General features: G+C 39.1%; 1 protein-coding gene across 4 annotated transcripts; it reads left to right on the top strand.

Annotated features, from left to right (window-relative positions):
• Positions 1-87: 87 nt before the first annotated feature.
• On the top strand, positions 88-15,255 carry TMEM62 (transmembrane protein 62). 4 transcript variants are annotated; one of them, XM_054400825.1, is made up of 13 exons: positions 88-177; positions 1,263-1,400; positions 2,460-2,505; positions 5,187-5,328; positions 6,316-6,440; positions 6,589-6,711; positions 7,484-7,639; positions 9,142-9,301; positions 10,290-10,403; positions 11,342-11,426; positions 12,903-13,007; positions 13,833-13,951; positions 14,885-15,255. In XM_054400825.1, exons 2-13 carry the CDS (start codon positions 1,361-1,363, stop codon positions 15,209-15,211), a joined length of 1,542 nt encoding a protein of 513 aa, XP_054256800.1. In that variant the 5' UTR covers positions 88-177; positions 1,263-1,360; the 3' UTR covers positions 15,212-15,255. The 4 variants fall into 4 exon arrangements, with proteins under 4 accessions (XP_054256800.1, XP_054256804.1, XP_054256801.1 ...); XM_054400829.1 differs by lacking the exon at positions 12,903-13,007; XM_054400826.1 differs by lacking the exons at positions 88-177; positions 2,460-2,505 and having other exon boundaries at positions 1,314-1,400.
• The last annotated feature ends 1,426 nt before the right edge of the window (positions 15,256-16,681 follow it).

Below are 16,681 nucleotides of genomic sequence, written 5' to 3'. Positions count from 1 at the left end.
TGCAGAACAACCTGGGAAGCAATAACCCTTTGTATGGGACAGTGTTTCATTTTTCTCTTTTGCAGGTGTCAGATATACATATCAGTAAATTTCAGGATCCCAAACGAGCTTCCGACTTAGAAAAATTCTGTACTGAAACGATTGATATAATTCAGCCAGCTCTTGTTCTAGCAACAGGTAAGCAATGCAAAAGTATGAATTTCCCATTGGATGTACCATCAAAGGAAGAGCAAATAAGCAAAATTCTAAGATCTCAGGAGATCCTACAGATCTCAAGGTTTTAAAGCCTTAAGGTATCTTAAGCAGTGGAAATGGAATTGTGGCTGAAGATAGACTGCTGGAAGCAGAAGAGAGTAACTTGTCAGGATAATTAGTTTCTGACCGATACCTTGTGTCTGATGGTGAGTTTAGTGTGGATTTTACATAACAAAGATGTAATTAGGCAATACAGCTACTGCTGTCCCACTATTTGTCACTATACCTTAGTCCTTGCTAGCACCTATCTTCCCTCTTGTCCTCCTGGCAGCAATTCTACACCAATCTTAGTACTTGAAATTAAAGAAGTGAGCAGTGTCTCTGATTAGTCATTTAGAGCCTGTTCCTCTCTCAGAACAACCCCTGCTCATTTGTAGGAATTTCGTCTGTCAACTAACATAAGATCTCATTGCTGTTTCCAGTTGAACATATACCAAGACAGCTGGAAAGGGACTTGCCATTTCATTTGATAGCTGCCTATTGCTTTTGAAATGGATTAAGTTTTGGCAAGCATATCAAAAAGACTTTGAGCCATTACTATGTGCAAGGATTTAGAATCTTAATGCTAGATCTGGACTTTTGTTTCTACAGAGAGTTACTTATATGCTCCTTGCTTTTTAAATTAAGAGTTCAGAAATAGCTAGTATTCATCTTCAAACTAGCAATGCAGGGAGGCATTACTGTGTGAAGAGAAGTGGGAACGGTTTGATCTTCAGTTGGAGCTTGAGATGATACAGGTGGTGTGAAGTTAAGCAAAGCTGCTGTGCCTAGAATATTGAGGTATAATGAATGTGTAACAATTTTCTTGTGGCATTTGTAGAAGTGCTGCAGTGAGATGGTTGACAGATGTTTGGCCTCACTGGACCAGATGACGGGAGCATCCAGATTGCACACAAGAGGCCTACAGCCACTTACAGTGGGAGGCTAGGATTGCATGCTTGCCTAGTTACAGTATTTGCATAAGCTGTGTAGGACTCTAGTTAGATCTCACCTTTGTACACTTCTAGGTGATCTGACAGATGGTAAGACAAGAGATAAACTGGGATCTGATCAGATAGAAGCAGAATGGAAAACTTACCAGGCAGTCCTGAAGAGACTAAGGGTCATGAAAAAAACCAAGTGGATAGACATCAAAGGGAATCATGGTAAGAATGAAATGAAACATCAGTTTCTTTCCTGTGATTGCAGAGCTGATGTCAGCAAGCCCGAATACAGAGCTCAAGTGTTAGTGCTTACTAGCGTGGTAGTGGTGGCTATGAGTTGGTAGAAGGGCTTGCCACCCACTGTCTGCTCTACTGAGGGCACAGTTTGTTTACAGACACTTGCTGCAGTTTTTAGTTTCAGGGAATTCAGAGTCTTTCTTTACTGTTTCGCCCCTGCCAAGTGGTAGAACATAGCTTCAGTTTCCAGCACATTAGTTGACATACCCCATCTTTTCATGGAAGGGCAAACTGTAACATTACCCTACTGAAGAAACTGCTCTCCACAGGTTTAAATTAAAAACTATCACACTTGTGGCAGTTAGTGGAAATTTGGGCTCTTCCCAAAGAACTCATGGCAGTTTTTACACATCATAGTTGTCACTACATTCAAACACTAGCCAACAACCTTGTAGGCTTTATAAGCCAGATGTTACAGGAAGGACAAAGCTTAGAAAGTCTAGGGCTGGAAATAAAAAAGGTGCAGTCTTCGTTGTATACAGCCCATAGATGACACTTCACTCTCATTTCCCAGTAAGGCTACTGTTACCAGCCTTAATGGAGAGGTGAACCCCAGCTGCAGCACAAACCTCCTGAAGTTGCTGACTGTTTTACACATGCTATGCGCTGATGCTGTTGCGATTTTATTTTCCTTGGATGAGTTAGGTGTTACTTATAGAGAATGCACACAGTCCAAAAAGCTTTTGGAAAGATTTATGGCCGAAGTGGAGACACATGGCTAGCTTTTAGCTACTAAGTGGCAGTTAACATTCCCACAACAACTTTGAATTGAAACTTAAGAAAACTATTCCCACTTTTAGTTTAACTGCATCAAGTGTATAATATCTTCTCTGCATAGTTAGTCTGCTTGTCAGTTATACATTTTAACAAAATAGCTCTTCAGTGCATGCTAAGACTGCTTCGTCTCGACATTGGGAAATACAGTCCAGAGGTCAGTGATCAATTTCTAAAAGTGCCTTTGGCTTCTTTTTCTGTCCCTTACAGATTCATTCAACGTTCCACACCTGAATAGTGTTCGGAACTACTACAGGTACTTTTATTTACCATACAAATGCTGTTATAGTCAAGGTCAAAGTCACTAAATACTCTGTTTTCAGATATCACTTATTCTTTTTCACTGACTTTTCCTGTAGTGCAGGATCATGTTTGCCATTTAATCTGTCTTTTCCATTACCAGGTAGTAGTACAGAATTGAATGAGAAAATAAATCATTCTTTGAGCAGATTTCTTACCTTTTATCCCTTTGTGTTTTGTAATTCGACATATTGTAAATCTGCCTGTGTCTAGGAAATGTTCTGTGTCATGTGTTCAGTCTCCTCAGAACACTTGTGTGATATATCTCTGTAAACCCCAAAGTGTTACCAAAGAATGCTTTTCCTCCTTAAAACAGATAAAGAAAATGAAAGCAAGATAAAGCTTCACTTTTTTTTCCTGTTCATTCTGCATGTTGAGAGGGCTTTTTATGTCAAATGCATCTGTTATTTTTGTGAGCCCTTTCTTTACGTTTGAGTCATTTTTAAAAGCTCAGAGAAGCAAGAAGGCAGATGATGATGAATGGAGAAATGTTCTGGAGGAACACACTTGAGATCTAGATGTGGAGGTAGGTGAGGAAACTTTCCCCCTTGAGCTGTGTGTTTTGCTTATATGTTGTAAAAGTAGCCTCCGAAGTGACTCACGTGTAACTTCTCAGTTTCTCCTGGCCTTCACATCTGTATGTAAAATCTTATCTCATTATTTTGGTGGTGTTTTCAGTTTTAACTCTTTGGAACTAGAGGAGGACTTGGAAATCTAAATTCTACACTAATTCAGGCTCTTAGCCACCCACTTTGCACTAAGAACACAGATTGAACATCTGATAGTTCAGTTTGCCTCAGCTCTTGTGGGCCAGCAGGAGCAGATTCATTTTCCCTTAAATTCTGTAGGATACAGCAGTTGCATCTGGAGGAGAACATGGAATTCACATGCGAATTTACCACGATGGGATGCAAGTAAGGTGCCAACAAGGCTTTTGGATGCACTAATGCAGTGCACATTGATGTATTTTTTGCCACAGTTGTGGTTACCTGACAGTCTAGTCTTCTACTCTAGTTTAAGGCTGCCATCAGAAGTCCTGCTGATGCACATGGAAAGATGTAACACCAGTGAATTTGCCATAGCATCCCTGAATCGTTGTTTGGTATGGACAAACTTATTGTTTGGAAAGATGCATGAATCACCTGCCTCTAGTCCACAGTGAAGATACACTAATAGCAGAAAGGGTTGGAAAGAATTAGGGTAAAATTTCAAAGCACTTTAGCCAATCTAAGAATTTATGAGTGAAATTCTGAATCAGATTAAAAAGCCTCTGCTTATTAATTAACAGTTTTTTGTTAAAGAAATGGGATCTCAAAAAGGATTTTGCTTCATTGAAGTCTGTAATCATGGCAAAATAAAGAAACTTTAATGAGATTTATCATAATTTCTATCTGAACAGTGGCACCAAGAATCTCGAAAAGCTATTAAGCATCACTAGAGGCAGAAATGTCTTTACAGGGACAATTTTATTAATCTAATGCATTAATAAAATATAAAGATTAAGAAAATTTTTAGTAAATGTGCTACACTCCAGGAAGGTAGAAAGGAGAGAGTGAAATAGTCTTGTGGAAGCCACCTTCTGCTGTCACAGAATCACAGAACGTTAGGAGTTGGAAGGGACCTTGAAAGATCATCTAGTCTAACCCTCCTGCCAGAGCTGGATCACCTAGAGTAGGTCACACAGGAACATGTCCAGGTGGGTTTTGAATGTTTCCACAGGAGATTCCACAACCTTTCTCAGCAGCCTGTTCCAACATTTTGTCCGCTTCACAGTGAAAAGTTTTTCCTTTTGTTCACATGGAACCTCCTATGCTCCAGCTTGCACCCATTGCCCCTTGTCCTATCATTGGACATCACTGAGAAGAGCCTGGCTGCATCCTCCTGACATTTGCCTTTCACATATTTATGAACATTAATGAGGTGACCCCTCAGTCTCCTCCAAGCTTAAGAGCCCCAGCTCCTTCAGCCTTTCCTCATCAGGGTGATGTTCCACCCCGTTAATCTTTTTTGTGGCTCTGTGCTGGACTCTTTCAAGCAGTTCCCTGTCCTTGAACTGAGGGGCCCAGAACTGAATGCAGTATTTCAGATGTGACCTCACCAGGGTGGGGTAGAAGGGAAGGAGAACCTCTCTTGAGAGATCTCTATGAAAATAGTGGAGATAAGACTTGATATGTCTAGGTAAGCAAGGAAAACTTCTTTTTGAAAAAAAATCTTTCAGATACCAACAATAAACACATGACAATTTTTTTTTTTTTTTGCCTTCATAGATCTCCTTTGATGAAGAATGTTGTAGGACCCTGCCACCCTGTCGTCTTGCCTATTAGTTTTGTATTGTTCATGCTGCTGGCATACCCTTTATCTATAAAAAAGCACCATGTTGGTCAGGGAAAATGTATTTATGCTAATGTTTTGAAAATGCTTGTGTGCTAATCTGGTACTTGCCTTAACACATGATCTATATAATGCATCTTCTTCGAGTACAGACTTTTCGGTGCCATTGACCTTTAAGAAGAGACTTCCTGGTAGTAACAAGATGAAGCTAGGCTAATGCAAGAAGTCTGTCCTTCATACTAGGCAGGTAATTTTTGTCATTGCTGCAACTTTCCTAACAGCAATATCTCCATTGTATTTTGGCAGGAAATACTCCGCCTGGCATAAAGATGGCTCTTTCCATTACATCCACACCACTTCTTTTGGGAACTACTCATTCATCTGTGTGGATGCCACACTCAACCCAGGCCCTAAGAGACCCTATAATTTCTATGGGATTTTAAACACGGTATTTTATATGTTTTGGTATTCCATTTTGCTGGCTGTTTTATTTCTACAGTGGTTGGTTTGGGAGGGCTTGGTTGGTTGTTTTTATAAAGAAGAACTGACTGAAATACTTACGTTTATCTAAAAGAATCTTCAGGCTTTTAAGTTATGATGCATGTTGGACATTTATCTAGAAAAATGAATGTGTCACAGAGTATCTGTGGCTTATCTCTTAAGGAATAATCTAGTACAAAAAATATCAATTAGTCATTTTAAGGACACTGTTGGCAGTTTCTTAGCATTTAGGTAGATTTGAGTAGTAATTTCCTTACAATGTTGTAAAGAAATGTGTCTGAGGCTTGACTTGCTGAGGCCATAAAAATGACATGATATTGCTTAGGAAGATTAACATTAACCCCAATGCTTAAGTCATATATCATCTTAGATAACATTTTGCTTCCCTTTGATGTTTTTCTCTGTAGTGTTTTGATATGCTATTATTGAGATACTGTTCTGAAGTGCTGGCAGACAGTTACTTTTTTCTGGTAAACAGATGTCATATTTTGCCTGTGATAATGGCCTCAATGATCAGTAAAATGTTCTCCTCCTAATCTTGTCTAAAGCAACTTAAGATAGTAGAGATAAGTGTAAAGTGAAGGGGTTTCTGAAATCAGCTCAAGCGTGTTGTCTCTGACTATATAAATGAGAAGCAGAAAGGGCAGAAAGACCATTTACCAAAATCTCTCTTTACATCACACTTTTCATGTGTTTGATTGCAAGGAAGCTGCTGAGTATCTTGTTTTCACTTTATTATGCCAACATGGGATGTTGGGGATCCATCTAATTAGTACAATTTGTTCATGCACAGGTCCCTGAAGCAACAGAGTATTATCTGGGTAAAAAAAAAAAGATACATTGTTTTCTTAGGTTTTTTTCTTCTGCTTTCCTTTTATTGTTCTTTCCAAATAGCCTGATTGTTTATTTGTCTTTCAACCATCTTCCATTCCAGAATCAAATGGAAGAGCTTTCTTTAATGGCAAAAGCAAGTCTGCACAGCAATCATACAATCTGGTTTGGCCATTATCCCACCTCAACAATCATCTCCCCAGCCCCAGGAATAAGAGCATTAATGAGGCAAGATGTTTCATTTTTGTCCTGTACGTTTGGAGTCTGAGATGCATTTCTTGCCTCTCTGTACATGTTTGTCTGTCACTTTTCAGGTTTTCTGTAGTAGCATTTCCTTCTCACCAAAACAATCATGGTTCTTATGTCCTTTTATTAGTTCTGCCACAGCCTATTTATGTGGACATTTGCACACAATGGGTGGGCTGATGCCAGTCTTGCACAGTCAGCACCATGGTGGCACTCTGGAACTTGAATTGGGAGACTGGAAGGATAACAGGAAGTAAGTAAACTTCAAGGGAAGTGTTAGATCTGCCTGACTGCTTGTGGCTGTTAATGCTTTTGAAAAATGTCTCTGTGTCTAAGTTAGGGACTTTTTCCCCTATGCCAACAATATGCTAATAAATTAAATAATTTTTAAAATTTATTCTTGATATTTAGAAAGTACAAAGAGGGCATCTAAATGTCCATTTAGTATATATTTAGTCTTCAAAGCAAATAAATTGTAAAAAAAATTCAGCATCACTACAAAATACACATACTCTGCACCAACTGTTAGAATTTTAGAGACCAAAATAGTCTAGCTGAGAAATGTTACCTCAGCAGCATATCAAGAAGTGTCTGATGCTACATGGAATGCATAGCAGTGCCTTAGCTTTTCTTCTGCAGTAATCATCAGAAAGATGCTTGGATATATACAGGAAGAGAGCACATTGGGGTCTTTTTCCATAACTAAAGTATTACCCAGACACTGTAGTAATGTACATTATATTTGAATTATTTAACATAATGTTAATTCATCTGGTTCATGTACAAAATTCAATACATCTTGACATTTGGAATTCTGAATAGTGCTTTGGTGATTTATAACAAAATTAACTTGCTCAGAGCTAACCAGCTGAACAGTTAATACAGCAGAACTGGTTGATACAGGATCATCAACAGAATAAATGGAGAATAAATCCAACAAATTCTGTTCAGGAACACGGGAAACATGGTAATCAGTTGTGCATATAGTAGCTAGTAGCCACAAAATCTTTTTCCTTTCCTTATAGATATCGGATCCTCGCATTTGATCATGACCTCCTCAGCTTTGCAGATCTGAAGTTTGAAGAATGGCCTGTAGTTCTCATCACCAATCCCAAATCCTTCCTTTACAGCAGTTCTGCTCATGAACCACTAGTCAAAATTCTTCATTCCACTCATATCAGGTATAATCTCTTGATTTCACAGTATTTAACATTTCAGTAGTTGGCCATAGTATACATCTATATTTATGTATAGCTACACAAAACTATTTCCACTGTTGTCAGAATTCACTTTTCTCTAGAAGACTGTTCTTGAGAGCTCACTTTGTATTATATATGTTATAAAAGGAAATTATGTAGTAATTTATGTTTGTTTATGCAGTTATTTCCCCAGAAGTCAGTTGGACTTTTTTTATGTGGCCAAAGCTGGTAGAGTTAGAGTAACACATAATATTAATCTCACATGTTGACCTTGCCCTCCCTGATTTCAGGATTTTGTCTGTGTAGTTTTCCAAGTGTGTTCTCTATTGACTTTGGACTTAGCCTTTTCAGGTTTCAGTTTTGCATCCTTTGCATTTTAAAACATCTTAAGCCTCTGCCAATTTTCATATTTGTTTTAAATCTCTCCAGCTTTCAATTTTTACCTTTTCTACAACGTTTTTCATTCATATTTCAAGTTTCTGTGCCTTTTCCAATATCTTATATTTGCTGTTAGACCAATCTGCATGAAAGATCTGGCTGTATTGCATATGCAGAATTACAATAAAAAGAATTCTGTCATACTGTTCAGGTAGGAAGCAGTACCCTACTACATCTATTTACTTTGCAGTTTCCTATTCAAAACCTCACCTGAACATTCTCCTGATTAAATGTATGAACTGGTATAATTGTTCATCATAACTATATGAGACTCCTTCATTTGACTGAAACATGCTCTGGAATGCTTTTTGGATTACCAGAAATGAAAGAAATTTTATGTGAAATATATTGAGTCTATATTAGTATCACTGTTTCTCTGAACATAAGTACTGCCAAGTGACACTGTAGTTGTTGGTATCTCAGATCTGTAATACCAGTATTGCCTTCCACTCCATCTCTCACTGATTCAGCTGCAAAGACTGAAAAGTCATAGTCCGACTAGCAAAAAACCCCACAACCCCAAAAACCTGACAACAAAACCCAATAACAACCCCCCCATAAAACAAAACAAAACCAAAACAAAGCAGAAATGCAAATCCCACTACCCCCAACAACAAAGGACTTCTTTAAAGAGAGAGAGTGGCAATTTTTTAGTGAAGGCATCTACAAGTATTTGATCGTGTCTGTCTGACTGCCGGAGGATGCATCCCATTTGTATGTCACTTGTGGGATGCGTCCCTCTATTTTTTTGACAGCAAGAGTTCTGAGATTATTTCTGCCAGGACCTGAGGATCTCTGCCATTTTTTCATCTTCATCTGTTCCACAGCCCAGTTTTCTATCCTATTCTCTTGCACCATGCCATACAGAACTTCTCTTTTAATGAAGAGCTACGATGTTACACCTATTTCACTGGTTTAATTTCTAACTCTTCTGAACTGTTACGTTCAAGGTAGCATAATCTTTAGGGACTTTCCTTCAAGAAGTAATGACCAATCTGCAAGTCCTGTGACAAATGTGTTTGTTTTACTGTTTATTCACTGCTTAGAATTCTGGCCTTCTCTCCTTCTGTCATTGTCTCCGTCGATGTCCGTATAGACGGTGTTGACTTGGGGAATGCACAGCAGGTGTCTGGCCCTCTCTATGTGCTGAAGTGGAGCCCTCAAAACTACAGCGATGGGTTCCATCACATAGATGTGACTGTCCAGGTAAGGTACCTGTTGGCATGGTATTGAATTTTGATGTTGTCTGCTCCATCACCCTTCTGCATCACATAACTAGGGACAAAATACATAACAGATTTCTTTTCGTATTTGTCTGATTACATAAAAACCAAATATATTAAATGAATAAACACTTCACTGCTGAGCACTGAAACATTCATAAAGCATCTGGAGGAAAGAAAGTGTTTTTATTTTTAATGAGAAGTATTATTACATGACAGAAGAGCAGTTAATTGGTCAAAAATAAATTATTTTGAGTAGCAGGCAACTTTTAGGTTGTTTTGGGGAAAATATAATGGGTCCTGATCAAGGAAAATAGGAAGGAGCATTGTGTTGGTTCAGAAGGCAAAGGAACTGGATCTGGAAGACTGGAGTGTTGTCTTGGATTATCTGTTTGAGCTTCTGTCCATAACTTCTTACAGGCTGACAGTAAATATGATTTCTGGTATTATATTTTATTTTTGTACCTTCAAATGGTCTTTAAAGAACTCGACCAGACTGTTCTAACACTTGCACAATAGTTGTTCTAATATATTTGCACATTAGTAATGGGAAAGTCAGCTTTATCCTGCTTGGTGAAACCCAGCTAGGTCTTATTTCTAATGTCCTTTCTGTACTGCAAGCGTTCTACCTCCTGGCTGGTTACTGATTTCTGTGATACTTCACTTCAGAAAGCTGCATTTTAGTTTTGTGCATATATTATCATCATTAAAAACACCAAACAAACCACTTCTAAGTAACATTTGAAGAGGGTTGTACATGGAATAGGAAGCTTGCAAATATGTGCTTGTTATGAGATAACTGGATGAGATTCATGTGTTTAATAAGTAGGAGTATTTAATAGAGCAAAGTGCCAAATATGCATGCATCAGTGGGATCTTTCCAGAAAAGCTTCAGTGTTAATTAGCAACTTGAACTAAATGTTTTGTGTACTGCTGGTATCTAATTGCTCTCTTGTTTCATATCAATCTAGGATGCTTCGGGAAGAATTAGCACACAGAGTCATGTGTTTGCTATGGATGAAAACCTCTCTCTAAGATTTGCCTTTTGGCCATCTGTTATCCTTCTCACTGACTTCTATGTTCTAGTAAGTACTTGCAGCAAAATAGCTGTCATTCCATTTTGGTTTCCCCCGAGACTACAGGAGGCATTTTCCTAATTCCTGGTAGACTTCAATTCAATTGCTTTTTTCCATATATGACTCCATTGGAATTGCACAAATATTTCAAGTTTCCTTTCTCAAGTTGCACACTTCAAATGTTAATGTGCAGCGGTGGTTCATGCAAACAGTTGACCTCCTGAAATTAGTCACAATTGGCCATTTTGTGCAATCAAGAAATGGAAAAGAAGCTGCTGGAGGCAGTAGAAAAAAAGGAACATTAAATCAAAGAAAACTCCACTGTCATTTGTTGCGTATTAGCAGAAATGCTGGGAAAAGTCTCACATCATCTGCTGATATTATAGCTCGCTCTAGCAAAGAGGAAGGCAAAATTGACTTCAGAAAGTCATACAGAGTATGACTTCCAGGTCATACAGTGGAGTTACAGCTCCATACATGCAAGGAAAGCATGTCATAGTAGTTTAGGTGCACTTCGAGAACAACATAGAAAAGTCTATGTGACTACGGATAGTATCATAACTGGCTCAGAATTACTCTGTTAGCTTTGTTAATCAATATTCTCCTCAATATCTTGAACTGCAGTTCTATTCAGTAGAGCGCTCGGAAATGTTTCACATAGGAAATATATTTACACTATTTCAGTGGATGTGTTTTACAAACCCATCCATTGAAAGACTGAGATCTGTCACTTGCAGCCATCCAAAGGAATTCAAGTCAGTAAGATGCAAGTCCAGTAACTTAAAAACTCTTGAGCTTCTTTTTACTTTTCAGTTCAATGACACCATCAAGCTCTGGTTATGTATTTCAGTTAGAAATCGTGGTATCATCCTAGCAGTGTCCATAAAGCATGCTCAAAAGCAGCTGCTCCTGCAGGGCTGCCTTACAGCCACTAACTGTCTTTTCAGGCTCGTGTGCTCTTTGGGCTGATTGTGCTGATTCAGATTGCCTTGCTTGTTGTTTTCAGATACCTCCAAAAGCCCGCACTCAAAGGTATGATCCAGTGGGTTTTGTAGATCTAATTTTCCCTGAACTTTTTTTTAATATTTACCTGTATGCTAACAATATAAAAATACTTGGACTGTTAATTTACATAGGAATTTTGTATTTGATTCTGTGAGGTTTGATTGGCTTCTCAGAAGCTGCTCTGAAAGGGACTCAGTAATCCTTCAGTATATCAAGTAAAGTAAAACTGAAAACATGCTCAGTTATCTTTAAACACAAATTAACAAAAATTCAGCAAATTGAAATTTAAAGGTTTGATTTTCATACTGAAGGAATGTTTAAGTTTTTTTATTAGTTCTGTTTGTGTGGTTGTTTCACTGTAGCTGGCACAGAATTCTCTGTGACCTCAGTGGAGAAACAGATTTCCTTCTACAAAAGTATTTTTGGGTTAATCTTTGCAAAGAACATTAACAAGCTTGGGTCTTTCTCAGAAAAATATTAATGTTTTGTTTGTGATAAATCTGGTAAATGAAAATGAATACTGTTAAGCTTGTGGTGTTTATCCTTTAAACAATTGTTTGAACCACACCTTGCTAATGAGATTTTTTCTGGAAGGCACCTCCCTTCCTATTCATGTCAGTGTATGTCCCTTCCTGTATACTCAGAATCACGTAGCATCCTAAGGTAACTACAGCAACTGCTGCTGTAGAAAAAGAAGAGATGGAACTCAACAGCAAAGAATGAAAAGACCTAGCACTCTGGGATCAGCTAAGTCTCTGCAGACCATGACAAGGATTTTACAAATTAGTTAACAAATTTGTTGGAGCTGTTGATTTCCAGAGGTCAAGCTTGCCCACTGGGAGTTAATGCTCTGTGAGAAGGACAGCCACAGAACAGGTGACACTCTAAGCTAACTTTTACAGGAAGGCTTTCAGTCAATGAGTCACCTGCTTCAGGTAGGAAATCCACATGGCTGGTTGGTTTTTTGACTGCTAATATCACACACTGATCAGAATGCTACCATTTTAAGGCCTACCCTTCATTCTATCTCAGCTGCTACCAGATCTCACTAAGGAGATTTTATCACAGAAAAGCATTCAATCTAGTCCATGCTGACCTACCTGCCTTTTTGGGTTTGCTGATTTGAATCTCTTAATTTAATATGAACTTTCTCCATGTTTTTCATTCTAGCTAACTTCATTTTCTGGGTATAGAATGGTTGTTCAGTTTTATTTACATACAGTAAGTGTACTTGTGTAGAATGGCAGCTTGTCCTGCAGTTTTTAACATAGATTGACATACCCATCAGTTTCTTACTTTCAGTAATAGTAGAAATGCATTCCCTTGTGTTTGTTCTGTAGACCTACCAGGTATTATTTATATATTTCTTACATAATAGACTGAGTAAATGATGTGCAGATTTGTTTCATAAAGACCACTATTTTTGTATATATATGTTTGTATATATATATGTGTGTGCAACCTGAATCAACTGTGTTTCTCTTAAATGTTGTCCCTCTTTAGAAAAGCCAGGATTGCTTACTCTCACCTCGTATTCCCTTCATATCTTCAGTAAAACGAACACCTTCTTTTACTCAGTTCTGGTTCTGAATTTATACACCATTCTTGGTAAGTAACCTAGAGTACTGGAGGACATAAATTAGTACTTTCAAATTACACATCAGGTCCTGGTGAGAAAAATTGAGACTTCTAACATTTTAGAGTTAGAAAATCTATGTGGAACTTGAGAAGTTATTGTTCAAAGAGACTTAGTTTGTTTGTAAGAAACTAACTCAGAAGCTCTGGAATTAAATACATCATTGAAGTACTCTGGAAGCAAAGTGGATATTTTTTATATTTAATTTGTTTTTCATTTACTCTTTGAGTAAGATCTGGTTGTTCCTTGGTGTTGAATGAGTATATGGAACGTACATTTCTCATGACATGTCACTAAGACACCTCAGTTTTAGTTTATTTCTCCTCTGATAGTACTAAAATAGCAACTTTCTGGGCAGTCAGTGTGGTATGCAGAACACTGCAGCCTGCCCATTTTGACTTCTAAGCTCAGGCAAGCTGGTGTAGCTTAGGACCATGTCTTTTATGTCTTACTGTAATTCTAGGGACATGCCAGCATTTGAAAGGGTTGACCTTTTCACTGCTTTCATAAGGAAAATATTATATGTGGTCTTGAAAACTGTCACAGAGATGAAACCAACTTGAGTATTTTCATTGCACACCACAACTTAGTGGTCTGCCATGGTATTTTCTCATCAGGAACATTCACCAGATTGTTGTTCGTGGAGTTGAAAGCATTGGGCTTATTACTATAGACAAGCAATAAAGAAGTATTTCCCCAGTTAACTGCTTTATGCTCAGGAGGTGCCAGTATGAAAAAGGGCCATGTCTATGCTGTGCTTTCTGATGGCTCTGTATGTTTGTTTTCCTCTCTTTCAGGACCATGGTTTGTAGGTGAACTGATAGATGGCCAAGTGGGGGCTTGTTTTTCCTTTGGAGTGTTCACTGGTGGTTCCTTCTTACAGGGCAGTCTGACATTTGTTGTTGGGATTTTACAGGTGCATATTTACAAAAATTAAGGCTGACAAACTGTTTTCTTCTGGGAAGTCGGGTTTGGGGGCTTTGGGGTTTTTTTGTTGCTGATGTTGTTTTGGTGTGAGTTTCTTTTAATAGTTTTATAAAGAAAGGAATCTTGGAAGGTTAGAAATTAGTGGTGATGCCTGACTACAACAGCTATTAACCTTTCTGCAAATTTGTTAAAGGCAGGAAGGAGATTGCACGTTATTTTCTCAGGCTTCTGTCTATTTGATGTTGCTTTGAACTCCCTGAATGTCTGGGTTAGAGGACATCTCTACGGATTTACCACTCTAAATGTTTTTTTATCCTCAGCACATGCACAGGTTGCAGTGGTGAATCAAGAGAAACTGAATGGCCATGACAGTTCCTATGGAGTGAATAACCTTTCAGATCAGCAGGTGTCACTCTCAGAGTACATACCAGTTTTCCTAGCAGTCTGACCTGCCTGTCCTCTGGTTTTCCCACCTGCCATTAGACTGAGAGACAGGGTAGTTCTTTGGTATTTAAGCCAGACCAAGCTGGTGTTGCCTCCTTCATGGGCCCTCCCTTAGGCCAGTGCTGACACTGCAGTGGGCTGGATAGAGAGATAAACCAACGTTAAGGGCCTTGCTTTTTTACTGTGCTGGTATTTTGCCAAGTCTAGCTCTCTGAACTTGTCCCAAGAGAGGTCAGATGCATGTCAGTGCCTCCCACTGCCAGGGAGTGGGCAGGAATGCCTCAGTGGGACCAAGGCACAGGCAGCCACAGCTCTTGTACAGTCTTGCAAGTGCATCTTGAGATTCCAGCTCTGGGAAGTGTGTTCAGCCCTTAGAATGGAACAGTTTTACATTCCCTTATCTTTCTAAGCCCTCACATATGCTACCCACAACACTTGGCTTGGTCATCATCTTATTTTTCTCTGTTCTTCTTTTCAGATGTTGTTCTTCAACCTGCCACTAACAGCCTACCTGTGCTGGTGCCTGCTGCTGCGATGCCAGGGTCACAGCTTCCGCTCTCACTTCCGTCATGTCCGACGCCTCACAACTGTGCTTGTTCACCTGGCAGTGGCACTGCTCCTGGCCTGGCAGGTCTACTCCTGCTATTTCCTGCAGAGAACCTATGGGACCTTGGCTTTCTTCCTCTCCCCAATGAGAACATGGCTGGTGGTGCTGACCTCAGCTCTGATTTATAAAACATGGACACTACAATCATCTGAGCTCAGAACTTACATAGCAGAAATGAAAAACTGTCAGAGGTCCTGAAGTACAACTTTTAAGTATTCAGAGTTCTTTGACTTAAAAACTGTCAAAACACAGAAAACAGTTTTGTGATGCTGGATTCCCAGCTGCACCTGCATCACTACAGAGCGGTATTAAATGGTAAATGTATAACAATATGCAATAAATGCTTTTATTGTATTCTGTTATACAGTATACTGTATAATAGCTGCTATATAATACAGTTACATGGTATTGGCAGGGGGTAGGGCTGGACAGCCACTGAGGGACACATGCTCTCTATTAATCCCTCTTTCTTTTCCCAAAGGGGAAGAAAAGGGAATGAGAGAGAGACCTGTGGGTTGGGAAAGAAAACTAAAACACTGAAGAGAAAATAATAACAATAATAAAACAGTAACAACAATCTACAAAACCAAGATGGAGCCCAACCCCTCTGATGGCAACTATGTCACCATCACCACTGGTGCTGTGGCACTGGGAAAGTCCCAGACTGCACTCAGCCACAGATGGGAACTGGATTCAGGAACATACGGATCAGGGAGAAGGGACAGAATCCTCCTCAGACACTGGCCCTTGAAGAAGCAGCTTCACCCTTATGAACCTTAGCTTTATACTGAATATGACATACAGGGAATGGAATATCCTTTTGGTCAGTTTAGGGTCACCTGTCTTGTCCACTTCTCCCCCTCCTAGATGTGGCCTTTTACCCCCTACGTGGTAAGCTGAATTTAGCATTGACCTTGATCTGCACAGGAGCAACTATAACCAAGAACCTTTCTGCAGTTATTGATCCTTAGTAGTAACTATAAACATGGAGTTTTATCACTTCTAGAAGCAGACACTGCCTGCAAAAGCATGTAGTTAACTTCAGAAAGTGCTGTCACTTAGAGGACACTGAGCTGAAAAGTAAAATTACTGAACATAATTAGTTCTGCTCTAGCTCAGACAACGACAATATACAGTAAATTGTATAATAATCTCTGTAATAGGGAGGTTGCAATACAGAAGAAAGATACGTCCCTATGGATCACTGTCTACATTTAGCCCATAGCCAGAGCTAAGCAACAGCAGCTGCTCTATCACCCAATGGCCCCTGCCCAGCCAAGAAGACTATGGCTGATATGTGGTTCTGTCCCTGAGAAACCAAGACAATCACAAATGGAAATGTTTGCTTATTGCTACTGTGAGTAGAAAAATAATCATTAAATTCTTGCTTTTTATAATGCTGGGAAAAGTGAGCATAGATCTTGATCATGAGCTCCTGGATTCGTGCTCATCTTTGCTTCTTCGTTCAAGGTTTACATGTATTTTTACAAGCCTAGATCAGATGCCTTTATGAAGTAATGGGTACTGCCAAGGTGCTGTGGTGGCCTTCACAGTACGAGTCCTCTAACACTTGTCCTGTTCATAATGCTATGTACAAGCAGGTGTGATAGGCCACCTGAGTACGCTGCGGGCTCATATTCAGCCGGCTGTTGACCAACACCCCCAGCT

This window comes from Indicator indicator, chromosome 4 (genome assembly GCF_027791375.1).
Source record: "Indicator indicator isolate 239-I01 chromosome 4, UM_Iind_1.1, whole genome shotgun sequence".
Taxonomy (NCBI): Eukaryota; Metazoa; Chordata; class Aves; order Piciformes; family Indicatoridae; genus Indicator; species Indicator indicator.
Note: the sequence above shows the minus strand (reverse complement) of the source record. Positions and strands in the feature narration are given on the sequence as shown.

Excerpts from the sequence above, each read along its gene's own strand:
- TMEM62 (XM_054400825.1), top strand. The coding sequence starts at position 1,361 with ATGAAAAAAACCAAGTGGATAGACATCAAAGGGAATCATG. Across the intron at positions 10,404-11,341 it reads TCACTGACTTCTATGTTCTA|GCTCGTGTGCTCTTTGGGCT; the intron begins GTAAGTACTTGC and ends CTGTCTTTTCAG. Across the intron at positions 13,008-13,832 it reads GAATTTATACACCATTCTTG|GACCATGGTTTGTAGGTGAA; the intron begins GTAAGTAACCTA and ends CCTCTCTTTCAG.